Source organism: Budorcas taxicolor, chromosome X, assembly GCF_023091745.1.
Source record: "Budorcas taxicolor isolate Tak-1 chromosome X, Takin1.1, whole genome shotgun sequence".
NCBI classification, from domain to species: Eukaryota; Metazoa; Chordata; class Mammalia; order Artiodactyla; family Bovidae; genus Budorcas; species Budorcas taxicolor.
The window spans coordinates 130,991,856-131,014,562 of record NC_068935.1 but is presented as its reverse complement, the minus strand read 5'-3'; the positions used below and the strand labels follow the sequence as shown (position 1 = coordinate 131,014,562).

At 44.7% G+C, this 22,707-nt stretch overlaps 1 protein-coding gene across 1 annotated transcript; it reads left to right on the top strand.

Annotated features, from left to right (window-relative positions):
- Positions 1 to 612: 612 nt before the first annotated feature.
- Positions 613 to 21,394, top strand: RAB9A (RAB9A, member RAS oncogene family). The gene is made up of 4 exons (XM_052663038.1): positions 613 to 902; positions 14,645 to 14,735; positions 15,575 to 15,605; positions 20,332 to 21,394. The coding sequence occupies exon 4, from the start codon at positions 20,363 to 20,365 to the stop codon at positions 20,972 to 20,974; it is 612 nt and encodes a 203-aa protein (XP_052518998.1). The 5' UTR covers positions 613 to 902; positions 14,645 to 14,735; positions 15,575 to 15,605; positions 20,332 to 20,362; the 3' UTR covers positions 20,975 to 21,394.
- The last annotated feature ends 1,313 nt before the right edge of the window (positions 21,395 to 22,707 follow it).

Below are 22,707 nucleotides of genomic sequence, written 5' to 3'. Positions count from 1 at the left end.
AACTAACAGAGCCAGAGGTTAATGATTGTGGGCCCAGGAAACAATAAAGGTGAGATCTTTTCTTGGAAAATAAACAAACTGAATCTGCCCTACAAAATATATTTATAGAGGGACTAAAAATCCCTCTCTGGTCTACAGTATCGACCTGCACTTAACTCCGTATTTCAAGTGAGGAATTAAGAGTTTCAATGCCGCCTTTTCTCACTGCTTCTTTATGTCTTTTCCTACTACTGCTTTATATTTAGAGGCGAGAGGCAGTAAAAATGTTAACAAGAGCAAGGAAATTAAAAAAATTAATCAAAAAATCCTGTTATTTCACAATATCACAGATGTTTTTTCAATCTATTCACTTGTTTATTTGCATATTCATTTCACCGCGTAGTCACAGCATCGTGTGACAGTGCTTTTGCGGTCTGCTTATTCCCAGTTTACGTCAGCTTTTAAAGGTGACTAGTATCCGTGCTCTCTTTTCCCGGGAACGCAACCAGAGGTCTAGAGAAAGAGCGCACCCGAAGGAAACCCGTGATTCAGCTAGAGGGGATTGGCAAGGAGTGGGTGAGGGAGGGGCGGAGGCGACCTCGAGGCCCCGGGCCCCGGGCCCCCCAATCAGGCCCCGCCCCGACTTCCCAGGGCTTCTGCCGACCAGGCCCCTCCCCACCTTCCCAGGGCTCCGGCCACCCCGGGCCCCGCCCCGCCGACTAGGTCCCGCCCGCTTTCCCCGGGCCCCGCCCCGGCCCGTCGCCATGTTGTTCCGTCCGTGCAGGACGGGTGCAGCTGCAGACTGACCCTCGCCGTGCCGCCGACGTCTCCTGCCCGCTGGCTCCTCGACCCTCTTCACTTTTTTCCCCTGCCCTCGGACGGACCGGCCCGGAGCTCCCGAACTTACTCCGTGTGGCCGTGAGGTGAGCGGGGCGCCGACTCCCCTCGGGGCCGGCCGGGGGTTGGGGCCAGCTGCGCGGGCGTCAGGGTCTGAGCGGAGCCCGCCGACGGCGAGTGCGGCCTGGGCTTCGGGCACTGGGGCGGGGGGCGCGCGCGGCCATTGCGGGTCACTTTTCCGCTCCCCACCCCGGGAGAAGGGACGACTTGTAGCCCCTTGCCTCCTACTGTGTCTGACGCAGGTGGAAAGACGGGGTCCCACACCTACACACCCGGGGAGAGATACACGCCCCAAGAGAGACACCCAGAAGTCCTGGAGACGCACACGGGAAAGAGATCCATTAGCAGCTGGGATCAGGGAGAGGGACACAGCCACACAAACCCCTAGGGGGGAGAGAGGGCATATGCTACCCGCAGGGAAACACGCATACACGGAGAAATCCACCCAGGCACCCCAAAGCAACCCACTCTGACGTGACTCACAGAGGGAAAGCAGAGGCGCGCACGATTTGATACTGGCGACTTCTGACCTGCTTCCCAGGTGAACGTTTGCTGAGGTGTTAGTACCACTCTGGAGACGAGGGGGGAAATATAAAACTAATCCTAGGGGCCGGAGGCGGTTTGGGCCGTTATCGGATGCAGACTCTGGCCAAGATTTCCGAATGGTGTTCTCGTTCTTCCAACTTCGTTTTTTAAAGAGACAAGGTGAAAATTTTAAGTGCCAATTTAATTAATTTAAGTCGAAGAGTATCAGTTGGGTTTTGGGTGGGTGGTTTTTTTTTTTTTTTTTCAAGTGATGATACATCCCGTGACCAGGGTTCTTTTGAGGAATGACTTCGGGTAGTTTCCAAATCGTCACGTGAACACGCTCTTTATGTAGGATTTCAGTGGCCTGATAAAAATAGATTTTGGTTGCTTTTTTAAAAATTAATGAAAAATTATTTTTCGTGCTTGTCTTTCTCTGCCATCATAATTGTAGTGGAAAATCCCTAAATTGCCTGTAAACTCAGAAACTTTTCAGTGGAACAAAAGACATGAAGGAAGCTCAGTACTCTTATGCCACGGACCTTTAAGGAGACTGTTTCTCATTTCTGTTTTAGAACCTTGGGTTGAAGTTACCTTCACTACTTGTCTCAAACTCTGCATCTGGTGTGGCCGTCTGGTGTCTTCAGTTTTTGTGTGTGTGGATATTGTATTAATAGTAAATTCCTCTAGTTTATACTAAAAAGCTTCTGGCTTGCTGAGTTATTTACTTTGGAGAGTTTTGTGAGTTGGAGAGATTTTGGGTTTGTCATTTGTAAGGTTAGAATAGACCGAGGAAAACTAAGTAGAATACTGTTGGCCTTGACTCCTGGCGGAGTTCTTGGAGACTAAGGAAATACTTCAGTGCTGTTCGCTCTTGTCCAAGCTCTCCTCTTGCCATTTCTTTCTTCCTCCGTCACTTCTTCCATCTACACTGTGGTTCTCTGGAGGACTGAAGATAAGAGCCAGGATTCCGAGTAGGCCCCTGTGAATTTAGAGTGCTAGTAGGGGTTGGCATTTGACAACCTCTGCAGCCTTTTTGGTTCACACATGTGAGAGAGTGCTGCAGGCATCTATTGAGTAAAGACCAGGAGTGCTGCTCAACGTCCTCCAATGCACAGGACAGCTCCTGACAGAGAGTTGCCCAGCCCAGAATGTTGCTTGTGCTGGGGTTGAGAAATCCCGCTTGACGTCAGTCCATGTAACTCCAGAGCTCACAGTCAGTGCTGTTGGTTCTTGTTTAGGAACCTCCTGGACTTGGGAACTTGAAGAGATTTCCCTTGACTAAGAGATATATTCATTCATTTGAAAGAATAAGAGTGACCAAAAATTTTCTGATAACAGAACTCTCCCCCCGCTCCATGTTTCTGTTTCGTTGGCAAAAGTGTTGGAAAGAACTTGAGGGGCATTCAGGGCCTTTGAACCTGACTTAGGAAATTTGGTTTCAGTATTATTCGAATTGTCAGCAAACATTTTCTGAGTAGTCTTCGGTTGCTGACAAAAAGGTGCTAGTGATACCAAGGGCAGTGGGGAGTCCCCCCCTCCCCGAATCATACAGTCTGATCACAGTCATGAGGTGGGGATCTAACTTTGTCCTCCCACAAAGTTCATTACCCAGCCTACTTAAGGTCGTGGGCCAGGTGTTGTTAAACAAAACATTTGCAAACCAGCTCATAGGTACCTGTTTCATGGTATTTACTGTGTGTGGGCTTAGGTGAAATGGGGAAAGGTTGATGCATTTTTCTTTTTGTTTTCAATTTTATTGGGGGAGGTCATGGCAGCTCACTCCAGTATTCTTGCCTGGAGAATTCCATGGACAGAGGAGCCTGGCAGGCTACAGTCCACGGGGTCGCAAAGAGTCAGACACGACTGAGCAGCTACCACATAGTTGGTTTACAGTGTTGTGTTAGTTTCCAGTGTGTAGCATAGGGACTCAGTTATACATATATACACATTGATTCTTTTTCACATTCATTTCCCATATAAGTTATTACAGAATATTGAGTAGAATCCTCTGTGCTACTCAGTTGGACCTTGCTGATGATCTGTTTTGTATATAGCAGTGTGTATATGTTAATCCCAAGCTCTGGTTGATGTGGTTTTGATAGCTTTGTAAATTGAACACTTGTGAATATTTACAAGAAACAAATTGAGAAGCCATTCTTGTTGAGCATAAAATTCTTCCTTAAATTAGCTTCAGTGGACAATAGTTCTGCATGGATTATATCAATGAATTCAAGAAATAAGCAATGAAAAATTTTAATTGATTTTTGCATTTTTTTTCTGACTTTTTCCAGCATGTTTTCATCATGCCTAAAACTAGCCCCTTCAGTCCATGTACTGCTTCATTCTGGTGGCAGATGTAACTCCTAGGTGAACTTTATGAGTGAGAGGAGTCCCAAAGGCTTGGCCCTGGAAGTTCCCTGGTGGTGTAGTGATTAGGACTTGGGGCCTTCACTGCCGTGGCCTGGGTTCAGTTGCTGGTTGGGGAAACTGAGATCCTGAAAGCTCTGCAGCGCGGCCAGGAAAAAAAAAGAAAAGATTGGCTCTATTTAGGAATTGCTGTGAGAGTGTTATTCATTCGGGCAACATGGCATCTTTTGTGAGGAGCTTTGCTTTTTGCCTTGTGCTGATGGACACTGAGTGTGTTCATTGCCAATGAATAGATTTCTCTGCCTTGTATCAGGAGCTGTCTGCTGTGGGGTAGAGGGGATGCTGAATTATACACCTAAAAATGATTGCTATCAAGTTCAGTCTACCAAAGGGATGTGTGCTCTGTTACTACTGGAGGGGTTTTATCCTGGGGAGTATCAAGAGAAACTGGTGCAGGAGGAGCACCCCCTGCTCTGGGGAGTCTTGCTCCATGTGCACTGGTTTGCTGCTCTGGCCAAGTTAGGTCACCACATTTCTTTCTTTGTAAAATTGAGCTGGTTGTACTTTGTAATGCCTGTGTGGATTTATGACATCAAGTAAAGACATCAAATTATTGGCTTCCAAGTACAGATATACCTCGGAGATATTTTGGATTTGGTTTCAGACCAAAGGTTTTGGTTTACCACTGTTTATGAAAGTTACAAGATGTTTATACCATACCTGTATGTTATGCCTAAAAAAAACATACACACTTTAATTAAAAAATACTTCGTGGCTGAAAATTGTTGGCCATTGTCTGAGCCTTCAGTGAGTTGTAATCTTTTTGCACTGTTGATATCACTGATCACAGATCATGGTAACAAATATAATAATAATGAACAAGTTTAAAATAACGCAAGAATTATGAAAACGTGACGCAGAGACAAGCAGTGAGCAAATACTGTTGGAAAATGGTGCTCATAAACTTGCTTCATGCAGAGTTTGCCAGAAACCTTCAGTTTGTAAAAAGCCCCTAATAACTGTGAAGCCCAGTAAAAGGAGGGCTGCCTGGAGTTCTGCCTCAGGCAAGCTGGTGAAGCAACAGAAGGAAATAAGCCAAATGGAAAAATGTGTGTGTGTCTGTGTGTGTGAGAAACAGGTCTCACTTGAAAGGTAGCTCGGTAATAAATTTGTTAATCAAAACCAAGGAAAAGAAAATAGAGCCTGTGACTAAGTAGATCATCAACAGAACATGTATTAAGAATTTTTTTTTGAGGGGGGTGGTGAACTCACAAAAGGCCTCAGGGCGTTTGGAGAGCTGTGATGCAGATGAAAGGTCAAGGTTCCCGAGGGAGGAGAGCTGGGGGACCCAGGTGTGTAGGTGAGGGGGGGCCTGGTTGCCCTGGGTTGGGGAGGGGAGGCTGGAGCTTGCCAGGGAGTCTGGGGTTGCCTCTGCTCTGGAGAGAACTTCCCCAGCGTGATTCTTGGCACACGTGTTGTGAAGGTGCGCTCCGGGTGTTTGCTCATCCTGGGTTCCTCCATTACCTTCTGTTAATTTTTGACCATGCCGGGTGCAGAGTAGGGCATGCTGGTGCTTATCACAAACATAGAGAGGATGACGAGCGGTGAGCGAATGTAGGTGAGGTCGCAGCTAGATCAGCGTGGGCTGGGGAGAGCCAGCCCCGTGTCTGGGAAGAAATACAGAACGGAGCGAGGCAGGCCGTGGCGGTTCACCAAACCGGCTGCCCTCAACCTGCTCGTTTCAGTGCAGGGGCTCAGAACACAGGCCCCACTTGTGTCCACAGCCCGATGCCTTCCCAATGTCTGCTATTGTTAGAGGGGGATGGAGAAACAGTATGGAACAGCTTGCTACATTCATCCCGTGGCCACATTCATTATCCAGGAGTGAAGGAGAGCAGATCACGGCAGCCAGTGAACTGACTGCTGGGTCAGTGTGGGCTGAACCGTTTTCATCCCAGGTTCTTGTGAACTGGGCTAGGTTTTGGGGGAACAGAGGCTAAGGTCGTTTCCAGAAGGTTCGCTCTTGTGAGAGGGGCTGTATTTGTCAGTGTTGGAGAAGTCTGAAAAAGCGCCTTACAGATTTTTCTTCCTGGCACTTGCTCTGTAGAAGCATGTCACAGATAATGGAGGGTTTGACTGCTTTAACAGGTTCGCAAATATCAGAACTCCCTGGAGTGTGGCATGTGGCTAGGCGACTGCTCTCATGGGCGCAGTCTTGCTCTGGGGTGTGTAATCAGAGCAGGGACTAGGTGGACGCACCTGAACATACATCTGTGGTTTCATTGGAGTCAGAACAGAAGAGCTGCTGGAAGGCCACGCGTTGGTGAATACAAAGCATTTCTAGAATGAGCTCCAGTACTCTTCAGTAACATTGCAGAACGTTTGGAAACAAACAGCTGCTCCCCTCATACCCTGTTTTGCGTTAATACTTGTGCAGCACCTGATTTTTATCATACTAGCCCCAGGGAACCCCGCCTCCCAAAGATAGGATGTCATAGAAAGGAATGTGGTGTGATCTACCATGAACTAATGAACTCCCTTTTGAGCACCGGTTGTGAAGCATCCTGCCAGCACCTCTGTGATGCCCTCTGAAATGTCATATAACCTGCCCTGCCCAGTTCCCTGCACGCACTGTCGCTTGCTCTCCCCTCCCTCATCATCTGGAGAGTTCCATCCCCAACTCCTGCTGCAAACAGTTCATTAGGAAGTAGGTCTGCTGGTAGGGAGAGGCCCCTGGGTGCCGAGGGGGTGTCATGGGGTCTCCCCTTGTGCTTTCCACCCAGCCGGCCTGTCTGCGTCTGTGCTGAGAAGTGCCCCGTGCCCTCGGGGCCGATTTCTCCTTGACAGCTGTTTCTCCCCAGGTAGGTTCCCTGGCTCTTCAGCTTGTCACTGCTGGACCATTTACTTTCCATCTTCCTGGTTTTGTTGCTGTCTCTCACCTACAGTTGTTCTCTTGTTGTCCTTTTTGGCTTTGTATATTTTTTTGACTTTTCTTTTCTTTTGATGGGAGTGAAGGTCACGCATGTTTGACCTGCCCTGTTCAATTATACCAGGGGGAAGTTATCCAATCTTTATGAACTTGGTTTATTGATCCATAAAGCACGGGTGGTAGCATCTGGGTTGCAGGTGACTTCAAGGTGCTCTGTGCCAGGTACCCAGTAGACACTCAGGGAACAGTGGCGGCTGATGTTATTGTAGTCATAGCATTTGTTATTTGAGCAAAGACAGTGGCAGTAGGTAGGGAGTGAACTGGACACGTTTCTTGTGTGGTTGAAGTGGGTAAGACAGAAGAGATTTTGAAAATGGGGAAAATAATTAACTTGGTTTTTTTAGATCTGTTGAATTTGAACTGCCATCTGAATACATCAGATGACTGTATTATAAAAGGGGTGGGAATTCTTATCTGGCGCCCAAGGGGCAGAAGGGTGGAAGGTGGACTTTAGGAATCACTAGGTTTTTATATCCCAGGAAGATATGGTTTGGGAAGAGGTAAAGGCATCATTGACACAACGGACATGAGTGAGCAAACTCTGGGAGAGAGGGAAGGACAGGGAAGCCTGGCAGGCTGCAGTCCTTGGGTCGCAGAGTCTGACATGACTTAGTGACTGAACAACAGCAAGGGCATCAACCTGGTGATATATATGGTCTAAGAGCCTCTTAGAAAAGGGAGCCATTTGGTTTGCAGAAAGCTAATGGGGTGAGGGGCAGAGAAGGCAGGGTAGCTTTATGGACGATGAAGTAGGAAGCATTTTCAAGGTCATTGCCAGGCCGTTAGACCTAACAGAGACAGTACTGGTGACTGAGTCCTGGCTAAGACTTCAAGGTCCCACTGATGCCTCTAGTTAGAGGTGTGATACTTGCAAGACCCTTTCCCATTTGGGCCTCCATTATCTTACTTGTTTAAAAAAAAATACCCTCAGAAGGGTACTCCTTTGAGATTTGATGCCAGGTAATACATTCAGACAAAATGCTCCATCTTAGAATTCACTGTCCATTGGGTGGGCCTCTGCTGAAGACACTGGTCAGCCATGAGGGTGTGTTTGTAGAAGTGTACACAGCAAAGTCCTCAGGGGGCACTTTTTTCTTCAATCGCTTTAGGGCTGCGTGCGCCTTAGGGGTTTTAGATGAGCACTGAGGAGAAGCCCTTGGATTGGCCTTTGGGAAGTCTCCCATGACTTCTGCTGACGCTCGGGGGATAGAGAGGTTGAGAACCTCCATTCAGTGAGCAGGTGCAGAGTTGATCAGGCACAGAGCGAAATGTGTCATGATGACTGAGTAAGTCTGGGCTCAGGAAGGTTTTTGTAAGCCAAGTCAGCTCCCCACCTTGGTGGGGACAAACTGCAGCATCAGTGATGGAGACGTGTGATGAAGCGAACTTTCCAGAAAGCTCCCTGCAGCGCTCTGACGTTTCTTCTCGTTTTGACCTGGTGACAGTTTCCCAGCAGAATGGCAGTCTCTAATCTAGTTCAGTCCTAGATGCCGGATATACAGCTGTTCTCTTGAAATAGATCTTCTTGGGAAATTCCACCCCTCTTACTTAATTTCTCTAACAGCCAAGAAGTTCTACCTTGCTGTGGCCTCATGCCTTGTGGGGAGTGTTGCTATACTGACTCTTCCCTGAGCTTACGTGGAAGTTTCTCCAGCCCTCACCCCTTTCTGCTTCAAATTAAAGATCGCAAGCAGGTTTCTTTCCTAACTTGAAGAGACGAGTCAGAACCAGGGTTCCCTTAAGTTACAGCAGATCATCGCAGATGATGTTCAGTTTGTGTTTTGTTGCTCTTAATATATTTTTCTAACTTGCACGTTCACATTCACTTCTTTCACAACACAGTCTTCTTCCTGAAATACCCTGCTCTGCTTCCTAGTGTAGTATTCCTATTTTATGACTTTTACCCATTTCTTTGCATTTTAATTTTGTCCCCCAAAGTGCAGCCTTAAAACTATCCCCACTCTTTTCTGTCAAGCATTTCAAATGCCATTTTCAGGTGTCTTCATTACAGGTAAATTTATGCTTGTTCCTTTTGAGGACTTCATTAAATAAAATGAAGAACAAAATGTTCTCCTCACAGGATTAGCAGTTTCCTGTGAATAAGTCTCTTGATTGAACTGTCACAGTTCATGGTCCAAGTGTAATATTAATGAAGTCTTATGGGTAAGGGAGAGAACCTCCAAACAGTAATGGCAAGTAAAGGTAAAAATCTTGAGGGTCTTATGAACTATACACGGTAATCACATGAAATGTACAAATGTTGCAGATGCGTATTGATCGTTGCTTTTTTTTAAAAAACAATATTTTTAATCGATCGTTTCTTGAGGTGCATACTCCATTAAGAATCTGATGAAACCTTTTTGACTCTTTCCAGAGGAAGGCTCAAGCACAGTTCCATCCATTCACTCACCCTTGTCTCACCTATGATTCTAGAAGGTGCATTTTCCCCCTGCAGCTCTTTCATGGACTCTCAGTTAAGCACACTCCATGCCTGTACTTTCCAATGCAGTACTCATGTAGCAACTTAAATGTAACCGAATTGAAATGAGATTAACGCTTTACTTCCTCAGTTGGACCAGCCACACTTCAAGCGCTCAGTAGCTGCATGTGATTTGTGACTACTATATTGGACATAAGAACATTTCCTTCATCACAGAAAGTTGTGTTGGAGCACATGGCTCTCTATTTTCAGGATAATTTAAGAAAATTGAGTTCCTTAACCAAATCTGTGTTTTTCTCCTCTCTTCTCCCTACTCATTCACTCCACCACTGTTAGTGATTAGTTAGTATATCTAACTACAAAGGTGCCTTGTTTTAAGCAAAACTGAGAGTTTATATTTCTTAACAATTCAGTTAGATGCCTGCTCTTCATAAAGAGCACTCACGGAATGACTTCTTGAAGTAGGATGAGCTGCTCTGACTTGGTGACAGAGTGTGCTTTGATTTGTGCAGTCTTTCCTTCTCTAGCTGTCTCCAGGCAGTGCTCAGTGGCCACCTAGATAACGTGTTTTCATGTGGCAAGTTGTGCCTCCCAAGTTGGTTTGTGCCTGTGCTGTTTGCTTAATTCGTTTTGTTATGCTCCACTTCTTGCTGTAGAGATAGTGCCTATTATTATACTTAATGACTTCCTTGACATGCCTTGTTCAGCAAGACACCCAGGAAGACCGGATATAAAAGAGTGGAGTTAAGAGGCTGTTAAGCGAGACACACCTGTATTAAGAGATATGGAAATAAATACAGCCTAGGTGAAAATAGAAACAATGGAGGGATTAACCATGCTTTTGTGGCCTTGGTTAGTTTCTTCGAGCCTCAGTTTCTCAAGCTGTGATATGAAATAAAGTGGCATGCCTCTAACTGGGACATTTAACAGTGAGTGCAAAAGAAACATGTGATTTTGAAAAGAAGGAAAAAAAAAATCTGTTCCTAAATTTAAATCAGGAGTGATAAATTCAGTTTAAATTTTTGGAAATGAGAGTTAGTCAAGGGGTTTCAGATTTGAAAACCTGAGAATTTGAGGAAGCCGTTTATAAATCTAGCATCCCTTTGGCAGCTTGTTAACAGGAATGTGGGTCTTCAGCATTTCCTGTTGCATTCCAGAGTACTTATTTTAAAGTGGTTTTCTCATTTGAGTTTCAAGTAAGAATCAATTTTTTTTTGTCCTCTCCCACATATTTTAATAGACCTCAAAAACAGAATGGGGGAAGAACTGATTGAATAGAGAAACAAAAAACTGTAAGTAAGTACGGAAAGTACAAATAGAAAAATAAGAATAGAATAGCAAGAAAGAAGGAGGAAGTAGTTTACTCATTGTTCTCAATTTAGCGTTCATTTGGTGCCTCAGCGTGTGGAAAGCTTTGTGCTAGATGCTGCAGACCCCAAAAAGGGCCAGTGAACGCATGGCAGTAGGTGTTGTGTGCCGCTCCCAGGGGGGTGACAGTGTAATTAGGAAACTGTAAGGGAATGAGAGCTGTAATAGAAGTGGAATGATTATGAAAATGAAGAGAAAGATTAGGTTGTGAGGGACGTGGCGAAAGTGGGCCTTTAGATAACTAGCTAGGAATTTCATAGCTCTCAAGATGTGGGGAGGGAACTCCTAGTGTAAGATAAGGGCCTGAGCAAAGGCAGGACAGTAAATGCCTGATAGGTTTGGGGGTGCTGACCTGTAGGGTTATAATTGGGACAAGCAGATAGGTATGTGAGGTTGGAGAGCTCTTTGAATGCCATGCTCAGAATCCTATATAATAAAAGTAATAAAGAAAGAAATGGGTTTTGTTATGTGTGCAAATGGAGGCAGTTAGGTCCATGACCAATAAAAAGGGTCTACCTTTAATCCATACAAACATTTCTGTTGGAGATATATATTCTCCATGCTTGGATTTGACTCCCCCTTGGTTTATTGTAATAATCAGCTTTGGAAGCCAGCATGGAGAGAGAGACCAGAGAAAAGGCTCCTCTACACTATCCGTAAACAATTGATAGTGCAAGATAAAAGTGCAGGATTGAAAAGTTGGAAAAGAGTGTTATAAAAAGGAAAGGGCTGGGATTCAGTGCTCTCTTTTTCTCTTTAGTTTTGATGTATCTGTTGAAAACATAGTTCATTTTCTTTGCTGCCAGTAACCTACTTAACCAGCTTCCCGTTCAGATGCGTGTGTACCGTCGTTAACCTGCATTGTTGCCAGCACATGACCTTGTAATCCTGACGGAGTATTTATTGTGTGTGTAACTGGCTTATTGAAAAGGATATTGCTGAAGGGACAAGGAGATCATTTGTGGCATGTATAAATTAGGGTCTCATTGCTAATTCTCAGGCCGAGTGTATGTGTGTGTCAATAAAAATATGTCTAGATTATTTAGTTATAATTCACATACAATAAAGCTCACCTTTTTAATGTGTACAGTTCAGTTGTTTTTAGTATAGACACTAAATCATGCAATCATCACCACTAATTCTGGAGTATTTTTGTCATATACCTTCCCCCCAACACACACACACACAAAGAAACCTGTACCCATTAGCAGTCACTCCCCATTCCTTGGAACACAAATTTACTCTCTGTCCCTGTGGATTTGTCTATTTTGAACATTTCATATAAATGATATAATGTATGGCCTTTTGTGTGTGGCTTCCTTAAATTATCATGTTTTTAAGGTTCATCCATATAGTTGCATGTATCAGAACTTCATCCTTTTCTGTGACTGATTAATCTTCCATTGTATGGAGAGGCCACATTTTTATTAGTTATTCATCAGTTGATGCACATTGTGCTGTTTCCATGTTTTGGCTATTATGATTAATACTATGCTATTCATGTACAAGTTTTTGTGTGGATTTTTTTAATTTCTCTTGAGTACATACCTAGGAGAGTACTGCGGGCCATGGGGTCGCAGAGTCGGGCACAACAGCTGAACTGAACTGATGGTAACTCTGCGTTCACCTTTTTGGGGAACCGCAGATTGTTTTCATTGTCATTGCACCATTCTGCCTTCCCTTCCCTAGTGGTTCAGATGGTAAAGCGTCTGCCTACAATGTGGGAGACCTGGGTTCGATCCCTGGGTTGGGAAGGTCTCCTGGAGAAGGAAATGGCAACCCACTCCAGTACTCTTGCCTGGAAAATCCTATGGAAAGAGGAGCCTGGTAGGCTACCGTCCATGGGGTCACAAAGAGTCGGACACGACTGAGTGACTTCACTCATTCTGCCTTCCCACCAGCAGTGTATGAGGTCTAGTTTTCTCACATCCTCAGCAGCACTTGTTATTGTCTGCCTTTTGGGTGTGAAGTGGTATCTCATTATAGTTTTCATTTGCATTTCATTCCTGGCTAATGATATTGACCATTTTTGTCCATTTTTAAATTGCTTTTTAAATTGTTATTTTAAGAGTTCCTGGATACAGGTCCTTTATCAGTTAATGATTTGCAAGTATTTTCTCCCATCCTGTGGATTGTCTTTTCACTTTCTTGATAGTGCCCTTTGAAGTACAAAAGTTTTAGATTCTGATGAAGTTCATTTGACCTATTTTTTCTTCTGTTGCTTGTGTTTTGGGTTTCATGTTGAATTATTTTTAATATAATCTGAGTTATAGAAAACTTTAGGAAGCAGTTGTCCTTAAGGTCTGATGGATAGCAGTATTTGAAGAAAATTTAAAAGAAAATTATTTCTATTTCAATTACAGCATTCAGTCAAGCTAGGCTTTAAGTGAAAATGAAGTTTTAAAAAATGCTTCTGAGTTTGCCAACCCCTGCCCACATTGCAGATTCAAGAGCAAAATAAATGATTGTTGTTGCTTTAAAAGAATACTTTTGATATTTGAAAAACGAGTATGAGTGTGAAATCAAGTCAGGACTTTAAAGACTTGGTGTTGATTGTTCGAGATTTTCTTGCAGACTTTCATGTTAACCTATGAACTTTTTACATGGTGTCATCACAGCGTACACGTTCTTTGGATTTATTACTTAATGCATTTCTACAGACCCATGTCTCCAGTCTTCTCAAGGGCTGCAGAGCATCCCCAATTATGCATTTAGGTCATTTCCATTTGCCCCACTGGGAACATTTTTGCAATTTTTTTTTCTCCAAGGGCAAGTAGTTTTAGAATGATATGGGGATGTATTTTTGGTGTAGAGTTTAGAAAATGGATGGCTCAGGGAAAAATCTGGGCATTTTTATCATGGTATAAGACATTTCCCTTAACTGAATCTTTTTCGAGATCTTGCCTTTTTACAAACGTGAAGTTGCCCTGGGAGGCACACTGACCTCAGTATTGTCTCTGCATGCAGAGGTGCCTGCGGGGGCTGCCAGGAGCGCAGGGGCAGGGCTTCCGGGGAGCTGAGGTCTAGCCGCCTGGCCAGGGGTGAGCAGGAGGAGGGGTTTGGGGTGAGTAGCTTACTGCAGTCTCTAGTAGGAGGCCAGCCACCCCAGAGCCCGCTGACACCGTCGGTAGTTGGAGAGGGATGGTAAGTGAGCCACCACCACTCTGCCCCAGGCCTCCCTTCTGCCCTCCCCGCAGCCTGCTCTTGTGATCGCAGACAGATGCTTTTTTGGACTCCGCATCTGCTCAGGGATGCAGGTAGGCTCACTCCGAGGGCATTGGCAGAAATCTTCTGGTGGCCTGCCCCTGAAGTCCTGTGGCCGCACAGCTCGTTCCTCACTCCACCCACCCCACCACGGCGCCCCCCCCACCGCTGGCTCCAGGTGCCCTCTCCACCTTGGGCTCTCCCTGGCCATGTGGGTGCCTTCTCACCTCGGTCCCGCTTCCTGGTTCCAGTCATACCCCCCCCCCCCAGTTCCTTCCTCCTCCAGATGGAGCTGTGCAGTGGTCAGAGCCACTTGGCAGGGTCAGAGGCCCCTGGGGTGGACACTTTCCTAGCTGTGTGACCGCCAGCAAGGAATGTCACCTCTCTGAGTTAGAGTCCTCACCCCTAGGATAGCTGGTGACGAGTGGATGCAGAGATGCAAAGTTGGTGGCCTGAAGGGCTCAGTCATTGTGAGGGTGGTGGTGGTTTTGTCCTTAACTCCCAAATGTCAAGATTTTGAAGGGTATTGTGTTTTTCATTGATTGAATTTAGAAGTTGAAGGCTGCTTCATGTAAGTCCCACAGAAATGCCCTTTGCTTTTAAAAAAGGGAGGGAGAGGAGTTTGAAACTGTTGATTTAGATGGAAAGAGGCTAGTGCTTTAGCACAGCCTAGTTGGCCCAGGAAACCTCCACACTGAATTTGGTGTGTGGGACTAGGCTCCTTTGACTTCCTAATGTCAGCCTGCATTGCCCTCTCATTTGTTCTGCCTGGGACTCTTCCAGAAATTTGGCTGAAGAAATGGCCATAAAAGAAACTTGTCTGGTTTCCATGAAACTATCAGTAAAGGCTTCTTCATGTATTTGTTCCACAGAAGCTGTCTGTGCTCAGGTCATGAGCCTGGCACAGTGGTGAGCCGCTTTCCCTGGTGTCCGTGTCTCAGTGAATCTTTCCTCAGCCCTCCGGTAGGTCCTGCTGTCGCCAGAGTCCCCAAGCTGCAGGGTGTCCAAGAGCTTGGCCACGGGTATGGGCTCTTGGCCTTTGGCACGGGGAGCCAGTTCTCCTTTCTGCCAGTGGCTTTTGTTAACTCACAAAGTTTCCCCTCTGCTCTGGCTACCCAGAAAGAAGCTTCAGGATATTCTGCGCTGCCTTAGCCCAAATTTTCCTGTGTCACATTAGGTGCCTGTCCCTTGAGTGGTCCTTCTTTTATCCTTGTTGGTATTGTTCAGTTGCTCTGCTGACTTTGCGACCCCATGGGCTGCAGCATGCCAAGTTTCTCTGTCCTTCACTATCTCCCGGAGATTGCTCAAACTCATGTCCATTGAGTCGGTGATGCCTTGATTTTATTCTCTGGAATATGATTAATTTAAATCACTCAAAATTTGGGCAGAATTTGAACAACGAATGAAATGTTTTACATTTCATATTAACCAGATTTTATATTTGTCTGAATGGGATACTTAGAAAAGTAGGGTGGATGGGGACATGTGAAAAACTTCTTTAAAAAAAAACAAAGTGTAGTATTTGATTCTAGGGCTACTTTTAGGCTGAGAAAGGTCATGGACAGCTTGCAGGTGCAGTTTTCCTTTATTTATTTATTTATTTTTTAATTGAAGGATAATTGCTTTACAGAATTTTGTTGTTTTCTGTCAAACCTCAGCATGAATCAGTCATAAACTAAGAATCTAGCTACTAATATAAGTCAGTCATTTCTTTTACTTTTTAATTATTGTGTTTACTCTTAAAATTATGAAAACAGACGATGTATATTACTAAGGTGAGCTTTCAAATTTTTTCTTTGCAGACAATGATGATGTTTGAACTGAACAATTAAGGTAAGACTTATGGTCTGTGTGTTATGCTTTTCTTATTTAGATTTCTTTATAGTGTTTGAATGAATGAATAAATGAAGTCGCTCAGTCGTGTCCGACTCTTTGCGACCCCATGGACTGTAGCCTACCAGGCTCCTCTGTCCATGGGATTTTCCAGGCAAGAGTACTGGAGTGGGTTGCCATTTCCTTCTACAGCGGATCTTCCCAACCCAGGGATCGAACCTGGGTCCTCCCGCATTGTAGACAGATGCTTTACTGTCTGAGCCACCTGGAAAGTCCCTGCCAAGGGAATGGGTTTGGCGGAATCAGCAGGGAAAGAAGACCCTGTTGAGCTTGACTCTAGTCTGGCACAGTGAAGAGACATGTAGTTTTTTTTTTTTTAATAGTGTTTAACTGATTGCTAAAGTCATATTTTAGCTTGGGTGAAAATTATTGCCTTTGGGCAATCCTAAACTGAAGTATAAAAGGCTTCATATTACATTTTAAGGTAAGTCTTGAAAAGAACATAGCAGGATACCTTTATTCATTCAGCTTATACTAAAGAGGTTTCAAAGGATTTTTCTGTTTTTAGAGAAGAAAACGGGAAAAATTTTAATGTTCATAAACTAATTGTTATGTTAATGATAGATTGCATCAAGCTAACTTTTGTTAGATGTCAGTGGGAAATAAGATAGCTTGTATAATTATCTTTATCATATGTGTGTCTATATTCAGTGCTGCAGCTAGACTGAGAGAGTTGTGTATGTCTGTCTTAGTTGTTTGAGCAAATGCCAACATACTCCCAAATAGGATATCTCAGTTCAGTTCAGTTCAGTCACTCAGTCGTGTCCGACCCCATGAATCACAGCATACCAGGCCTCCCTGTCCATCACCATCTCCCGGAGTTCACTCAAATTCACGTCCATCAAGTCAGTGATACCATCCAGCCACCTCATCCTCTGTCGTCCCCTTCTCCTCCTGCCCCCAATCCCTCCCAGCATCAGAGTCTTTTCCAATGAGTCAGCTCTTCGCATGAGATGGCCAAAGTACTGGAGTTTCAGCTTTAGCATCATTCCTTCCAAAGAACACCCAGGACTGATTTCTTTTAGAAAGGACTGGTTGGATCTCCTTGCAGTCCAAGGGACTCTCAAGAGTCTTCTCCAACACCACAGTTCAAAAGCATCAATTCTTCAGTGCTCAGCTTTCTTCACAGTCCAACTCTCACATCCATACATGACCACTGGAAAAACCATAGCCTTGACTAGACGGACCTTTGTTGGCAAAGTAACATCTCTGCTTTTCAATATGCTATCTAGGTTGGTCATAACTTTTCTTCCAAGGAGTAAGCGTCTTTTAATTTCATGGCTGCAGTCACCATCTGTTGTGATTTTGGAGCCCCCAAAAATAAAGTCTGCCACTGTTTCCCCATCTATTTCCCATGAAGTGATGGGAATAGGATATCTGGGAGGCCCCAAATTATATATGGGAAATGTAAAAAAAGTACCTATTTCCTGGTGTGTGAGTCTAGCATATCCCAAATCCCACATTATTATGCAAGAAGAATAGAACTATCAAAGTATCCTGATAAAAGTTATGATTACAAATCTCAAGGAATTTCTAAGACTTAATTCGGTAGATATGTAACCTCTCGTTTGGGTGGAGGTTGTTAGATTGCACAGTCCGGTTTATAATGTGATGTAAAGATACTAGCAAGTTGATGCTGTGCAGTGGAAGTTTGTGTCTAGCAAACTAAACACTTAACTAGAGACTTAACTAGAGTCCTGGGGTAAATGATAGACTAGAATTGAGCACGTTTTTTACACCCTTACAACACGACATGGAATGTCCGTGTTTATGTATCTTGAAAACCCTGGGAAAGGAACAGTCCTCGAATGAGGGGCTACTGGGGGAAGTTTACAGTGTTAGGGATGACAGAGCGTTCTGAGCACCAAGTTACAATGGCACCCCACTCCAGTACTCTTGCCTGGAAAATCCCATGGACAGAGGAGCCTGTTGGGCTACAGTCCATGGGGTCGCTAATAGTCGGAGACGACTGAGCGACTTCACTTTGACTTTTCACTTTCATGCATTGGAGAGGGAAATGGCAACCCACTCCAGTATTCTTGCCTGGAGAATCCCAGGGACGGCGGAGCCTGGTGGGCTGCCATCTATGGGGTTGCGCAGAGTCGGACACGACTGAAGAGACTTAGTAGTAGTAGTAGTAGTAGTAGTAGTAGTAGTAGTAGTAGTAGTGGGTGGGGTTGCCAGCAGGGGGAGCAGCGTGGGCCAGGGTAAAGGTGAGTATGTGGGCTGAGCCCGTGGATCTGAATTTCACTTCCACTTGACAGTGCATTTCTGAATGGCTGATGGTGAGAATGGGGAACAGGACCAGGTGTCTTGCCTTAGAAGTTGGACTTAGACCTGAGTCTGGAAGACCACTAAAGAATGTTAAGGAGGGGGCATTAGCAGATGCTTCCCCAGTAGCTCAGTGGTAAAGAGTCTGTCTGGAATCCGCCTGAAATGCAGGAGTGGCAGAAGACGCGGGTTTGATCTCTGGGCTGGGAAGATCCCTTGGAGGAGGAAATGGCACCCCACTCCTGTATTCTTGCCTGGAGAATCCCATGGACAGAGAAGCCTGGCGGGCTCTGGTCCTTGGGGTCGCAAACAGTCGAACAGGACTGAGTGACTAGTACTTTCGCTTTCCCTATGTAACAATAGTTGTGTGCATTTTTGGTTTTGCTGCTCTTTTTTCTGGTTTGAAGTCATGTGAGCAAGATTCCAAAGAATTAAACAAGGAACTGATTTAGTGCACTGTTACTGTGTCAGGAAATGAAGGGGTTTGAGATAGTTTCAGTTTCCTTTCTGATAGTAATTTAGCCTGGGCAGTGGGCAGAGCCATGTGCTGAGGTTGGAAAGTCTCCAGCTAGTATGCTCCCTGATTGCCTCGCCAATTTAAATTGTTTAGATTATAGTAGTAATTACTGTAGTAAGTAATGTCAGAGAGCCAATAAGAGGGGCAAGTTGCCACATGTTTGTAAGAATAGTGTGGTAGCATGTAGTAGGAGATGAATTCTTGCTGGTTATGGGGAGTGTTCAGTTATGCTGGCTTCGTTATACTGGGTCATGCTCTTGTATACCAGGAGATTGCCAGATAATGTTTGTTTACTGCAATGATTTATTTTTTCTTTTGGTTGACGTGGCTCAGCATGTGGAATCTTATTAGATCTCCAACTAGGGATCGAACCTGCGCCCCTTGCAGTGAAAACATGGAGTCTTAACCACTGGACCGCCAGGGAGGTCCCTACTGCCTAGTCAATATAACAGTTATTGTTCATGCCTTAACTACCTTCCCATTGAGGGATTCACATTATCTACTTTCATGGGAAAATTAATTGCCATTTTTGCTGTAGGGCTGTGCTATCCAGTACAGCTGTTTGCTCTTTAAATGTGACTATTCAAATTAGTTAAGACTATATAAGATTTAAAATTCATTTCCTTTCTCCCACCAGGCACAAGTTCACTGCTCAATAGCCACATGTGGCTAGTGGCTGTCATATCAGACAGTCCACATGGAGGGTGTCTCCTTCATTGCAGAAAGTACTGTTAGACGGTACTAAAAATTGTCTGCTTCCAGAAATTTTAATATCTTAAAAAGCCAGTTTATACTGAAATATTTACAGACTACATGCTATAATTTGATTCAGAATAATTTGGGAGAAGGGAAAATGGAACACTATGGAGGAAACAGGATTTGCTGTAAGTTGATAATTGGTGAAACTAGGTTTAGGGCCTGTGCGGTATCATTATATTATTCTCATTATTCCAAAATTGTGTATGTTTGACATTTTCCATGATAAAGAGTTAAAATAGAAGCCTTAAATACAAACAACGCTCCCACCAGGCTGTAAATAGGTGTCTGAGTCTTCATATGCCACCCCACCCCACCCTTGGCCTCCTCACTGGTGCACGGGGCAGTCTAGTCCTTCCCAGGGCTTTCCCTCAAAGCATGGGCACCATACCACATTTTGGTTTAAGGTTCATTGCATCCCCCTTCGAAATACAAGTAACAAACAGCCCAGGCTCGCATTTGTTCAGAAGTGTTGGAGCTGCCCAAACGAATCTTGTGGGTAGAATGTGCTAGGTTACTATATTATGATAAAAATTCCATTGGTGCTGACATTAGTGTTAGCCAATACAAAAAAGTGTCCTCAGTGAAGAGAACAGAGTCCTTTACTCAAGTGGTTGGCTTTGGTCTGTTCACAGCCAGATCAGTGAACTCTGTCCCCTGTTCCCTGCTTGCCAGCTCCTATGGTGATAGTGTTGGGAGAGAGACAGAGAGGATTGGCTAGAAGCCCCCTGTTCCTGAGAGGAAAGCCATCAGTGAACCATGCCACCAGAGGGCAATTTGCAGTTGCTCTGGAAATGTGCCCTCTTCGGTCTCCTGGTGCCTCTCTAACAAATGGTGGCAGGGCTTGTTGTGAGCTGAGAGGATGGTTTGGGGGTTAGACTCCGCTTTGACTGCCAGCCTCAGTCAAGGGGAACCAGAGGAAGGGGAAGAACGAGCCCTCAGCAGTGGTCGTCGGGAGTGACGGTAGGATGCAGCCTGGCGCGAGGTGCAGAGCTCAGTAGCTGACATCTCTTGCTGTCACGTATTCCCTGCATTTTCTTTCCCTTAGCACTGATGTTCAGAGAGGCACGTGGAACTAGGTACAGGTCTAAAGGAATGTAATGGTACTCTTCTGTTTTACAGGGTTCCACAGTCAGAGATCTTGAGATTAATAATGGCAGGAAAATCATCGCTTTTCAAAGTCATTCTCCTTGGAGATGGTGGTGTTGGGAAGAGTTCTCTAATGAACAGATATGTGACTAATAAGTTTGATGCCCAGCTCTTCCATACAATAGGTGTGGAGTTTTTAAATAAAGATTTGGAGGTGGATGGACACTTTGTCACCATGCAGATCTGGGACACGGCTGGTCAAGAGCGCTTCAGAAGCCTGAGGACGCCGTTCTACAGAGGTTCTGACTGTTGCCTGCTTACCTTTAGTGTCGATGATTCTCAGAGCTTCCAGAACTTGAGTAACTGGAAGAAAGAATTCATATATTACGCAGATGTGAAAGAGCCCGAAAGCTTTCCTTTTGTGATTCTGGGCAACAAGGTTGACATCAGCGAGCGGCAAGTGTCTGCAGAAGAAGCCCAAGCCTGGTGCCGGGACAACGGTGACTATCCCTACTTTGAAACGAGTGCAAAAGATGCCACGAATGTCGCAGCAGCCTTTGAGGAAGCAGTTCGAAGAGTGCTCGCTACCGAGGATAGGTCAGATCCCTTGATTCAGACAGACACGGTCCGTCTGCACCGGAAGCCCAAGCCCAGCTCGTCTTGCTGTGGAAGTTAGAGAGGTAGCGACCTGACCAGCTCACCCACATGCACAGATGGGCTCTGGGCGGAGAAGAGGGTACGCGTGTGCAGCGACGCATCACATACTCAAACATTAACCGTGCCTGTCAGTGGGTGGGGGAAGCGACACATCCCCTCACGGGAGAATCCATTTACTCAGTAACGGCGCCTGACACGCACCCATTGTAACGGCTGTCTAATAATGTTTAATTTAAATATGTATGTTACAGAGCTAATAAATGAAATGACCAAGACTTTATAATTAAAACACTTGAGTATCCTAGAAGTTACTGTCTTTTCCCTGGGAATATGGAGAACTACTTTTTCTATGTGTATATTTTTATGTAATTAGCATTCTGTTCTGGTTCAGGGAAAGCATGTCCTAAAGCAATAATGTTAACGATTAAAGATTAAAATTGAATGCATTTGCACTGTGGTTATTTGATTTGATTACTTCTTCTTTCTCTTTATGTTCATTTTTTCACTCTGCGTATCAGAATTGATCTCACTAGTAATCACTTGTCATTTGTGTGCCACACGTGAGCCACACCCCCTTCAACACAGAAGCCAGCTTTTATCATTTTTGGAGGAAATCCTACTTCTGGCTGGTACTTAGTGTGAGGGTAAACAAAGACCTCTTTATTTGGGCATGTATTTATCCAGTGTCACTGAACTGTGTGGTGATTTGGTCGCAAGGAGATCTTTTGTCAACTCTGCTTCAGTGACCAGACTTAATTGATAAAGCAAATCATGGTCTTTTGTGGGTGCTGCGTCCTTCACGCTGATCCTGCCCTGCAGAGGCACACCGATGCCTGGGCTGCATGTGAGTGAGGCCAGCACCCAGGGCTGTAGAGCAATGGGAGATCAAGGGACATGCTTTGGGGGGGGGGCCCTATGGCAGGGGAGTATGTTTTGGGAACAGCTAGATTGAGATACTTCTCTCCCTGGCCCCATAGCTTGGGAACCACTGACAATATCATTACAGTAAGCTAAGATTGTGAAAGTCTTTCACTTCCTAATACTGCAGACAGTTTGGCTATAAGCAAAACATTTTCACATTTTAAATTTGGGGAGATTAAATCTCTTTATGTTCTCAAGTTGATGAAGAGAGAGCTCTAGTTTTTATTATTTATAATCAATTCTGCTTCTCCAAACTAATCCTCCACTCAAAAAATAGGCATCCACTGTTAACAAATTAGCGTATATTATATATTGCCTTTATTTGTTTCCCTAGGGGAGTTGCTTTGTTATTTTAAACCAAGTGTGCCCATTGTTTTGTGATGTGCCCTTTTTGCTTAATCTGTCTGGATGTATTTCCATTCCAGTAGACCCACCTCATTTATTTGCTGCATGGATTTCTCACAGTCAAGCCCTTGACTGCTAGCTAGCTGGCAGTAGGATATTAACATTTCCTATACCTTGGTCACCAATGGATATCAGGAGTACATGTTTTGTTGTTTATTATTTGAATAGATGATAGAGTCACATGGTTGAAAAGTAGAAAGCATAAGGAACCAATGTCTCCATTTCCTGCTTGTGCAGGCAGCCATGTATCAATCTCTTGGATATCCGTGTAGATTTTTAGTACATAAGGAAAGCATATTGTGTTTGCCAGGGCTGCCATAACACGTGGACTGGGTGGTTTAAACAATGGGGATTTCTTTTCTTACAGTTCCGGAGGCTAGAAGTCCACAAGCAAGGTGTTGACAGGTTTAGTTTTTCCTGAGTCCT

Bases quoted from the DNA above. Each gene is read 5' to 3' on its own strand.
- RAB9A (XM_052663038.1), top strand. From the start codon at position 20,363: ATGGCAGGAAAATCATCGCTTTTCAAAGTCATTCTCCTTGGAGATGGT.